General features: G+C 42.7%; 1 protein-coding gene across 5 annotated transcripts in view; it reads left to right on the plus strand.

Moving 5' to 3' along the window:
* LOC140187131 (BAR/IMD domain-containing adapter protein 2-like) overlaps nucleotides 1-12092 on the plus strand; it is a 104046-nt gene that overhangs the window by 54408 nt on the left and 37546 nt on the right. For all 5 annotated transcript variants that reach the window (XM_072242105.1, XM_072242104.1, XM_072242108.1 and 2 more), the window contains 3 exons: nucleotides 2412-2473; nucleotides 3567-3638; nucleotides 11056-11193. In XM_072242105.1, coding sequence (XP_072098206.1) covers nucleotides 2412-2473; nucleotides 3567-3638; nucleotides 11056-11193 — 272 coding nt within the window. The remainder of the gene's footprint in view (nucleotides 1-2411; nucleotides 2474-3566; nucleotides 3639-11055; nucleotides 11194-12092) is intronic.

Raw genomic sequence — 12092 nt, forward strand, 5'->3', positions numbered from 1 at the left:
TTAAAGAGCCATTGATCTTCATTTGGGCTTTCAAAGATTATGGATTAATGCATTTACATGTCCATATGTCTATTGAAATTTTGTTCTCTGAGCAGTGGTTTATGCTGTGATGCATGTGGTGTTGCCTACAATGTGAATATTTTCTTCCTTTCCTCTTAATTTATAAACAAAATATATAATTTGTGACATATTAATAGTTTAGGTAAAGGTGCCATTTGCAGGAAAATTCATTAAGGGCCATGGCCTTTTATGCATTAGACTATTTGAAATCTCTCCAGTGGGATCATCTGAGATTTCAAGAGAATTATACGAAGCTAACTTTGTTTTCCTCAAGATGTCTGAATTATAGGGTGGTTACAGTGCAACTGAATATAAGAGAATTAGTAATTTTTAACAAGTTTTCTATGTTGGGCTTGTCTTCTTGTGGCAGAGTGTTAGTGGAGAGACCTGGGTGTGTCCCAGAAAGTCGTCTGATTGGAATTTCATTAGAAGCTCCATATTTCTTAGGCTGTCTGTTTTGTGCTGAGCAAGTATGTCCTTTGTAGAAACAGATTGCAGCATCCAGTGGTTAATATTGACATTAGTTTTCGAGGGAGCCTATGCACTTATTTAAAATGTGTTGTAGCGTGATGTTCAGCTCCTAGTTCCTGTCTGTTCCTCATAACTCTTAATTTGCACATGCTCTGCTCATCATTTTAGGTTAACTCTTCTGTTGATCCCAGTCTTGATCCAAGTATGGTCCAGTTGAGGTTGGTGGTAATATGACAGTTGGGTAATTCTGTCAACAGGATGGACAAAGGAAGATTGTTGTGGCTGTACAGCCTTCCTTAAAACTCTGTCAGTGACCTGCTCTTCCTGTCTGGGTGGAATTTCTTATTTGTTGATGAACTCTAGTTCAACTCCTTGCTTAATGAAACTGAGCAGTGGTTCATGTTGAGGGCTGTTTGGTTTATTTATTGAGATACAGTGCTGAGTGGGCCCTTTGAACCACACTGCTGAGCAAGCCTCCAATTTAATGCTAGCCTAATTATGGGACACTTTTCAATTACCAATTAACCTACCAATTGGTATGTTTTTGGACTGTGGGAGGAAACTGGAGCACCTAGAGGAAACCCACGCGGTCATGGGGAGAACATACAAACTCCTTACAGGCAGTGGTGGGAAATGAACCCGGGTTGCCTGTACTGTAAAGCGCTGTGCTGACCACAATGCTATCATTCCATCTTCACTTCTTGGACCTCACTTCTGATGAGGTGCATTGCAGATACTTATGCATGGCTTCTTAGACACCATGAATAGCTATTGCATGGGAAGATAGCCATCCTTAAGTCTTATTTGGAAGTGATTTATTTTCCTTCGGTACCGCTGAATCTTGGCATTCCTATTCTAATAAAACTGTTTGACAATTTCTACACTGAGTGTTCAAGAAGTTGAGCCAGCACCTTGCACAGACAATTGTGGATAGGTTAAAAATTTATTTTTGCCACATCCTGTAAATGATGAGCATAAACATAAAACAATGCAGTACAATACAGGCCCTTCGGCCCACAATGATGTGCTAACCCTTTAACCTGCTCAATAGAACCCTTACAAAATGCTGGAGGAATTTAGCAGGTCAGGAAGCATCTGTAGAGAGGAGTAAACAGTTGAAGATTTGAGCCGGGGTCCTTGTCTGTTTATTCCTCTCTGTAAGTGTAGCCTGACTGCTGAGTTCCTCCAGCATTTTGTATGTGTTTCTCTGGATTTCCAGCTTCTGTAGAATCTCTTGTGTTTATCGATTGAGCCCTTCACTCCCACTTAGCCCTCAATTTTTCTCTCATCCATGTACCTATCTAGGAGTCTCTCAAATGTCCATAAATGTAAGATATGCCCAGATTCATTTTCCATGATGCACTGAACCAGATTTCATGTGGTTGTTGGAAGTGATTTTTCTTTCATCTCCAAGAGATGCTTGTCATATCGTGGTAAGAGTGAGATCAAAGCTTCAGTGTAGAGAAATGTTCTGAATGGTAAGATGGGTTTTGAAAAGCAAGGGCGAGAAATGGTTCAGAATTAATTTTAATTGTGCTTAAATAGTGCAAAATCACATTTAGACTTCCTGATTACAAAATTTCTGGCTTAACTGAGACTAAGTTAGGGTGCTATTGATGATAATTGTGACAATGGCTGGCATTAACTTTTTGACCAAGGATAGCTGTCATTTTAATTTGAAGGGCAGACAAATGGGGAGGCACTTCGGAGGGAAAATGGATCTGCAAATACTGTTGAAATGATGTTCGAATTTTATTGAGCAATTTAACAAGACTTTTGTACAATGGCTATCCAAATAGTGATGCTTATTGTCCGATGCTCAATTTGTCAGCTCCAAGTGATAGGGAAAAGTTAATAAACTTAAATTTCTTATTTTGCAGGAGATGTTTTGTTCCAGATGGCAGAGGTCCACAGGCAAATTCAGATACAGCTTGAAGAAATGGTGAGTATTACTCTTTTTGTGAGTATCTAATATTAAGCATAGTTCATTTCATTTGTACTTGATGTGTAAAGTTCAAAGTACATGTATGTCACCATATACAACCCTGAGATTCGTTCTTGTGCGGGCAATCACAGTAAATTTGATAAACACAATAGAATCAACCAAAGACCATACTCAACAGGACAGACCAACAACCAATGTGCAAAAGGTAAAATACTTCTCTTTCTTCCCTCTCCATTAATACTTGTCTCCTGGGCTCAGCGGTTTGCTAGGCCATTTGAGAGCATTTAAGAGTCAGCCACTTCTGAAATCTGGAATCATCCTTAACCACAAAAATGGATCTTGAGTCAAATATAGGCTAGATCAAACAAGGAATAAAATGTCCATACCTTCCCTACACTAGATAGAATTTTACAACAATATGTAGCTTCTTTGTTACATCACTGATGCATCTTCTATTTGAAATTACATTCCACAGTTACCATGGTGGGATTCAAGCCCTTATCTCATTTGTCCAGGCCCCTGGATATTTGCTTGTGCATTAACCACCATGTTACTATAAATGATATTCATATGATATGTGTAATCAATTTAACAGAATTTGTATTTTAGCTGAAATAATTCTAAAAATATACTTTTCTCCAGATTAAAATCTCACTTGTTCAGATATTGCTTGTTAAGAGAAAAGTGTTTGATATTAAAATCATGTCTATTTTGTAGCTTTATTTTATTAAGTACAAATCAAAATTACCATCATCATTTCTTTGAGATACTAAGTCCTCGTGTAAGATGCAAACTTGGCTCGGGTGGTGGGGGGGAGGGATGTGTGATAGTATTGTAGTATGCGTCTCTGCTAAGAGAGTAAAAATCCATATTAATAGTGTTGATTGACAGCATGTGTGAGTGGTAAAATTATAGCCTTTAAAGTGCTGAATGTGGAGGAGGGAAACGTCACATGCACATGACTAATCTGAGGATGCAAGGTACAAATACTGTTTCTGCAGTGTGGGTGTTAAGGGGGATTCTTGTTTCCTTGACATTAATGAAATTGAATGTTTTAAATTGTACAGCTGACATTTTCTTGCTGTTACAGTTGAAAGTGTTCCACAATGAGCTGCTGATGCAACTGGAGCAGAAGGTTGAGTTAGATGCCAAGTACTTAAGTGTAAGTTTCAGGCTCTGTTCTTTGCTGTTGCCCATTTTATTAATAACCATTTATTAATCTACCTATACTTTTTATTTGTGCAATATTATCAAAATCAGGTTAATCGCATATGTTGTGAATTTATTTTCATTTTGTGGCAGCAGTACATTGTAATACATAAAATATTCTGTAAATTACAATAAGAAATATATATAAACATTTAAGTAGTACAAAAAGAGCAAAAAATAGTGAGGTATTTCGTGGGTTCATTGTCCATTCAGAAATCTGATGGCAGAGGGGAAGAAGCTGTCCTAAAATATTAAGTGTGTGTCTTCAGGCTCCTGTACCACTTCTCTGGTAGCATGTCTTTTAGTTGGGGTGGGGGCTGCTTAATAATGGATGCTGCCTTTATGAGGCATTGCCTTTCAAAGGTATTATAGCAAAAATGGTGTGTTTTCAAATGTTTTATAAACATTCAGTATGGACTGATTGCAGGATTGTAACCTAGTAGGGGTTTAAAATGTAAGATTTAAATCCATGAGGATTGCATTACAGCTGTGAAATTGTTACCATCAACAAGTAATTTAAAAAGGAAAGTGGCGTCATAAAAGAACTAAGATTCGTCAAGTTATTTTTTCAAGTCATCTTGGTTCCTTGAATATTTTCTGCTGAATGTTTGTCCAGATATTTAGTTACCTGTGGCAATGTCTTTCTGCAAATAATGGATGGAACTTGATGGAACTTTATTACTTTGTCCAGTCATTGCAGGTTCCTTTATATTCATCATTTCCTTAGCTACATTTGATTTGCATTCTTAATTCAAATAAAGTGTCAGCCATTCAGGACAGAAGAGGTTTCTTCACCTGGGGTACAGTGAATCTTGGAATTCTTTACTCGGAGTCTAAGGTGGTTCAGATGGATAGATTCTTCGATTTTAAAGGGATGTAGGGCTAGAACAGGAAAAAGAGGCAGTAATAAAAAAATCAACCAATCAGCTGTGATCTTACCAGAGCAGGTGTGATTGGGCAATCTATTCCTCCTTGTTCTTACATTTTTTTTGTTCTTAAATATTTGAGTTAATTTTGCATATATGTAAAGTTCCTCACTCAAAAGTCAGTTCTGACATCGTTTTTCTTGACTTAATAAATTACAGCAGATTCCACTTAATTAGGACACATTGGGACCAGTATATTTTGGCTCAATTAAGTGGCTGCCCCAATTAGTTGAAGTTTCATGGAAATAATTAAAAAGGTATAAGGAAGACAAACTACCATTTAACTGAGTAGCAAATTATATATTTAAATGAAATGCAGAACAAATTAGAACACTAGTGTACCAGTACTACTGTAGTACTATAAAACTTAGTTCCTAATAATTATCGAAGGAGGAATTCCTTCCAATGTATGCTGCTGTGTCCTTCTAATTAACTGTAATTGAACAAAATCAGTGCAGTCAACCCTTAGTGTAGATAATGGACTGCCTTCATAAAATCCTTTTGACCAAATCTTCATTTTCATTGTGACATTCAAGGTGATTTTTGAAACCTTCAAATTCTTCATAGTTCCTAACTTGTTAAAGTAGTGAAATCATTTCATTCGCACTCCCGGCTGTTTTTGGTATTTCTGACTTTTGCAGCTGCTGAAGATGCATCTTGTGTCCACAACAACAGATTGTATTTATTTTGAACCTTAAAGCATAATTTCCAAAATGCTTCACAGAAGTTCTTAACATTTTTGCCTCAGTCTTCTGTGGTATACAAACCTTTCCCACAGATTAGTTAACATGTTTCCGGCTCTCTACCCTGACCAAACCTGATTGTATTTGGGTTGCTTTAGGAAGCCAGACCAGCTCTTTTACTAGTGGGTGTTGTTACGTACCCCGTAACTGGGTTGCCAAACTAGCAGAAATGGGTCACTCAGTTGGAATCTGGATTACTAGAACTAAGAAAGTTTTATTAAAGAAACAAGCAACACAGTACTCTAATCAAAAGGATAATAAATGCAACAGTTCAGCAATGATAAACACACATGTACACTGAATTAGGATAACAGGATCAATTAAGCTCTATCGTCGTCTAGGGGTAAGTGACCAGTTTCAAAGTGACGCAAAGTTCAGTTCAATTGAATTCAGTTCAGTTTGCAGTAATCACTGCCGTGGGAGATGGACAGTGGGGGGAAGGAGAGAGAGAGCAAAACGAATGAATATTCAAATGGCTTCCACACAGACCTTCGATATTCTTTGCAGTCAGCTTTCGGGCCAGCCCTTTGTGATGTCTTCTGAGGTCACCGACCGTGACCCCTCCGTTTCCAGATACGATCATTTCTCTGTGGTGAACCTGGCACCCAGGCAGGGGCGGGCGCACACACCAGGTTCCCGCCGATCGTGCCTTTCCACCCTGTGCGTCTATGGCTTGGTCCCACGACCAGCCCTCCAAAACTTCCCACCGACTTATGGGAGGCGCACCGCTTCCAGGGTCTCGTTACTTCGTGGTGTCATGTGTGTCTTGCCTTAGCGAACCTGTCCCTTTTTATCCCCCTGCTGGGGTATCGCCTGTCCATCACTTCAAACAGTTCAGGGTTCAAAGGGGGAGCCGATCTTGACAGCTCTCCTTCTGTTAAACTCTCCCATCCCTTCATTAACATCTCCAAATGCTGCTCCATTGTCTTCCTTATCTCTCTTTCTCCTGAAGACAGGTGGCAGACCAACTGCTGATCCCACTGGTGCCAGTACAGGACAGCTAACATCTTAATCTATGTGTATTCTCGTCACACCTCCCACCTTTAAGGATTTTTACCGGGGTAAAAATTACAAACATGAATACGTTATTTGATACACACAAATATACATCTTTATCAGCTATTTGGCTAATACAGCGAATTTTAAGTTGTCAACACCTGGCAGACAGTCAGCCATCACATTTTCTCTTCCTTTTATATGTGTTATTAATAATCCCTTAGACCAGGCTCCAACTTAGCAAACTTCATAGTGGCCGAAAACACTGATGAATTGCCATCAATGTAACCTCTCAGTGGGTTTCGTCCCGGACCACAATAACAAGGGTCGTCCCATCCCGAATTAGTTTTCTCTCGCAAGGGCTTAGTAGGGGGGGAGGGGTAGTAACCGCAGAGTTATTGCAAAACTTCCTACAGTACCCCACCATCTCCAAGAGCCTTCTGAGGGCCCTCTTGTCTGTCGGGGTTGGGATGTTAGAGATAGCCCGCACTTTAGCTTGCATCGCTGCCAGCTGCCCCTGTGTCACCACAATTCCCAGATAAGTGACCTTTGTGTGGCCGAACTCATTTTTTTCAAGGATCACTATCAAGCTGGCTTCAGACAGCCGTATTACCTCGCCAATACACACCTCTGTGTTCATCAGCCCTTTCGTCACTGAATTTCTCATTCTATAGGGGTGTTGCTCACTAGGCTGACCTAGCGTAACAAACACCACCCAGCGTCCCAGTTCTTTGCATCGCCTCGGGACAATCAAACACACGTGTGTGAGTCGTTTAATTACTTCTCCTAAAGAGTCGCTTTGTTCGGGGATTAAGGGAGAGACCTTATCAGCAGAGCTGGCCAAAACAATAGCCTTCTCCCATTTGGTTGGTACCATACTCATCTTTTCAAAATGTTTTTTTTCCTCTTATCAGGGGGACCCTAGCTTCATTGATTTCCATGCTAACACCGACTAGGTTTGTTAGCATATCAAAAGCCTGTGACCGTCTCAGTTCGCGTCTGCCATAATCATTAACATCCTTCCTCCTGTGCAGACGGTAAACTTCTTTCATGATTCCACCAACTGTTTCCTCCAGCACCGCAAAATGTCCACCGAGGGGTACCTTGGGGGCCAGGTTAAAAATCTCATCCCCATAATTCTTTTGCACCACCCCCCATTCCTCATCTGCAGGTACGGTACTTGGTCTCCCTTTCTTCCTTAGCACTTCCTCCTCTACACAATAGCCTACTGGTTCCCTTTTTAATTCTGCATCAGAGAGAGCTGTCTCCACCAAAACCATCAACCTCTCGTCTCGCTCCTGCGCCTGCACAAATTCTTTCCTGGCTAATGCTACGTCTGTCTCAGCTCCCTCACTACCTCTTGTTTCACTACACTCCTTCTTTTCACTTTCTACCCCCTTCTCGTACAAGGCTGGCAGAAATGTCTCAGCTAAATTTACTTTGGCAGCCCCGGGATGAACCTGTGAGTCCATGGGTGGGGCCTCAATGCTGGCAGGCTGACCTGTTAATCCTCACGGCTGGGAACACGATTCCCCCGGCGAGGTCATTACCGAGCAAGACCTCCACGCCTTTCATCGGTAATTCGGGCCTCACCCTGATCGTGACTAGTCCAGAGACCAGGTTGCTTTGTAGGTGTATCTGGTGCAAAGGGACTGCCTCTGTCCCTTCCCCAATACCTTTGACCTTGACCTCCCCAGTCTGGGTCTCTGAGCTAAACTCTAATACACTCTTCAATATCAATGACTGACACGCTCCCGTGTCTCTCCAGATCCGCACTGGAACTGGGTTTATTCCCTCCTTCACTGACACCAATCCGGCTGAGATAAACCTCTCTTCCTGAACTTTGGCAGACCTTTCCTCTCCTAGCGGTTCGTTTACCAGCTCGATACAGCCAGCCAAAATCGCCGTTTTTCCTTTTCCCGTCTCCTTCTTTGGGGCAAAGCACCTGGATGCAAAGTGTCCGACTTTCCCACAATTATAACAGACGACTCCAGGAGACTTCCTACCAGACTGCTTCCGGTCTACCTTATCCTTCTCGTTAGTCCCCGGCTTACTTTCTGACTTTTCTGGCGGACCCTCTCTGCCGTCCTGACTACCCTTCTGGTAGCCTTCACTCGGGGAAAACTTAATTTTATGCGTCAACGCATACTCATACGCTAACTTAGCAGTTGCGGCTAACGTGGCTGCCTCTTTCTCATCTAGGTAGGGTCTCATACCCTCAGGGACACAACCTTTAAACTGCTCAATCAGGATCAGCTGTAGCAGTCTGTCATAATCCCCCTGTACCCCCTTCGAGGCGCACCAACGCTCACAATATGTCTGCATCTCACAGGCAAACTCTAAATACGTGCGGTCCCACTGCTTCCTTGCATTCCGGAACCTCTGCCGGTATGCCTCTGGGACCAACTCATAAATCCTGAGGATGGCCTCTTTCACCACCTCATACCTCTGGGCATCTTCCACGGACAAAGCTGAGTAAGTTTGTTGGGCTTTCCCTTTCGGGACACACTGAAGCAAAACAGCCCACTTATCCCTTGGCTAGTCCCGACTGGTCGCAACTTTTTCGAAATGGAGAAAGTACCGATCCACGTCGGTATCGTCAAATGGGGGAACCAGCCTAACTTCCTGGGTCGCCCGGAACCCTCCACCTTGGTTCGGCACGGGCCCCTGCTCGGCCCTTATCTTTAACTTCTCCAGCTCAAATTCCCTTTCCCTCTGCCTCTCTCTGTCTTCTCGCTCCCATTGCCTCTCTTTCTCTTCTCTCTCCAACTGTTTGTCCCTCTTTTTCTCTTCTTGCTCCAACTGTCTGTCTCTCTCTCTGTCTCTCTGTCTCTCTCTCTGTCTCTCTCTCTGTCTCTCTCTCTGTCTCTCTCTCTGTCTCTCTCTCTGTCTCTCTCTCTGTCTCTCTCTCTGTCCCTCTCTCTGTCTCTGTCTCTCTCTCTCTCTCTCTCCTGCCTTTCTAACTCTCTCTCTTTCTCTTCTCGCTCCCATTGCCTCTCTTTCTCTTCGTGTTCTAGCTGCGGTACCCGGAACTCGTGCTCGAGTCTCAGTTTTTCAAGCTGCACCTGTACCGCGTCTCCAGCAGGTTTTTCAATAGACACCACCTCCAGCTCCCCTTGGGGAAACACACCTTTAGATACATAGTGCTCTACGATAGCTCTGTGTATCTCCTCTCTCCTCATTGTCGACTTCCCCTTAGCAAGATTCAACCATTTGGCCACAGCTGCCAATTCCGCTTTCCTGGCATCCTCTAATGCCTCCAAGGTCGTCGGCTTTATAAATTCCTCAACCTCTATTTCTGCTGTTTGTCTTTTCTTTCTTTTGGGAATTTTAACCTAATCAATTTACTCCGTCCCAAATTTAGAGTTCAAAATCCTGGACGAGCCCCCACTTATGTTACATACCCCGTAACTGGGTTGCCAAACCAGCAGAAATGGATCACTCAGTTGGAGTCTGGATTACTAGAACTAAGAAAGTTTTATTAAAGAAACAAGCAACACAGTACTCTAATCAAAAGGATAATAAATGCAACAGTTCAGCAATGATAAACACACATGTACACAGAATTAGGATAACAGGATCAATCAAGCTCTATCGTCGTCTAGGGGTAAATGACCAGTTTCAAAGTGACGCAAAGTTCAGTTCAATTGAATTCAGTTCAGTTCGCAGTAATCACTGTCGTGGGAGATGGACAGTGGGGGGAAGGAGAGAGAGAGCGAAACGAATGAATATTCAAACGGTTTCCACACAGACCTTCGATATTCTTCGCAGTCAGCTTTCGGGCCAGCCCTTTGTGATGTCTTCTGAGGTCACCGACCGTGACCCCTCCGTTTCCAGATACGATCATTTCTCTGCGGTAAACCTGGCACCCAGGCAAGGGCAGACACACACACCAGGTTCCCGCCGATCGTGCCTTTCCACCCTGTGTGTCTATGGCTTGGTCCCACGACCAGCCCTCCAAAACTTCCCACCGACTTATGGGAGGTGCACCGCTTCCAGGGTCTCGTTACCTTGTGGTGTCATGTGTGTCTTGCCTTAGCAAACCTGTCCCTTTTTATCCCCCTGCTGGGGTATCGCCTGTCCATCACTTCAAACAGTTCAGGGTTCAAAGGGGGAGCCGATCTTGACAGCTTTCCTTCCGTTAAACTCTCCCGTCCCTTCATTAGCATCTCGAAATGCTGCTCCATTGTTTTTCTTATCTCTCCTTCTCCTGAAGACAGGTGGCAGACCAACTGCTGATCCCACTGGTGCCAGTACAGGACAGCTAACATCTTAATTTATGTGTATTCTCGTCACAGTGTGAACTGATTAACCTCACTATAAACAGCCTGTAAATCAAGGCGTCCGGTATCATCAGGATGCGAATTAATCTGAAACCAGTTTGATACCAAATCTACAATTACTTTGGTTTTCTCCCCCACCCATTTTGCTTTTTACTCCCGAGTCCTAATAAATGGCCTTGGCCTGAAACATCAACTTTTTATTCCTCTCCATAGGTGCTACCTGACCTGCTGAGTTCCTTCAGCATTTTGTGTGTATTACTCTGGATTTCCAGCATCTGCGGAATCTGTGTTTTTGCTTTTTACTCCAAGTTCCTACTACCTTGTTAAAGCCCAACATTTGTAGGCCTCCTTCCTATTGCTGAGGTAATACTGCCACAGTGGATAGTTTTGTTAATGTAATTTTATTTACATTTTTCCCTCAGGCCACTTTGAAGAGGTACCAGGCTGAACATAAAGCCAAATTGGAGTCTCTGGAAAAATGCCAGGCAGAGCTGAAGAAACTTAGAAGAAAGAGTCAGGCGAGCAGAAATCCTCAGAAGTATGGAGACAAGGAAATGCAGGTATACATTAAACCAAGTGGATCTTCCTCCATGCACTTTGTGTACACTTAACAACCATATTATTAGGTACAGGTCTGGAATCCAGTGTGGACTTGTGTTCAGAAATGCTCTTCTGCATTGTCTTAAAGCGTAGTTATTCAAGTTACTGTCGTCTTCCTGTCAGCTTGAACCAGTCTGGCCATTCTCCTCTGACCTCTCTCATTAACAAGGCACTTTTGCCCACAGAACTGCCACTTACTGGAGTCCTGACGAAGGGTCTCGGCCTGAAATGTCGACTGCATCTCTTCCTAGAGATGCTGCCTGGCCTGCTGCGTTCACCAGCAGCTTTTATGTGTGTTACTTACTGGATGTTTAGTTTTTCATGCCACTCTCTGTAAACTCTAGAGACTGTTGTGCATGAAATTCCCAGGACATTAGCAGTTTCTGAGATACTCAAACCACCCATCTGGCACCAATAAGCACTCCATGGTCAGTCATGCAGATTATGTTTCTTCCTCCTTACGTTTGGTCTGAATAACTACTAAACTTCTTGACCATGTCTGCGTGCTTTTATGCATTGTTGCTGTCACTGATTGGCTGATTAGATATTTGCATTAATGAACAGGTGTACCTAATAAAGTGGCCACTGTGTGTGTACTTCCTTAGTCCACTTTTCCAAAACAGTTGCAGTTGACTTGGCTATTCTAGAGGCTGCATATGCTTCCCTGGATAACAGGAGCCTAAGAGGGGACATGATTGGGGTATCATTATGGTAGACAGCAGGAAACTATTCTCCATATCAGGGTTTAATTAAACAAAAGAATGTAGGGTAAGGGACTAAATTTTTAGTGTTAATTTGAAGGAGAACATTTTCACCCAGGAAGTGGTGACTACCGTGAGTACACTGCTTGAGAGAATGA

Source organism: Mobula birostris, chromosome 24 (genome assembly GCF_030028105.1).
Source record: "Mobula birostris isolate sMobBir1 chromosome 24, sMobBir1.hap1, whole genome shotgun sequence".
NCBI classification, from domain to species: Eukaryota; Metazoa; Chordata; class Chondrichthyes; order Myliobatiformes; family Myliobatidae; genus Mobula; species Mobula birostris.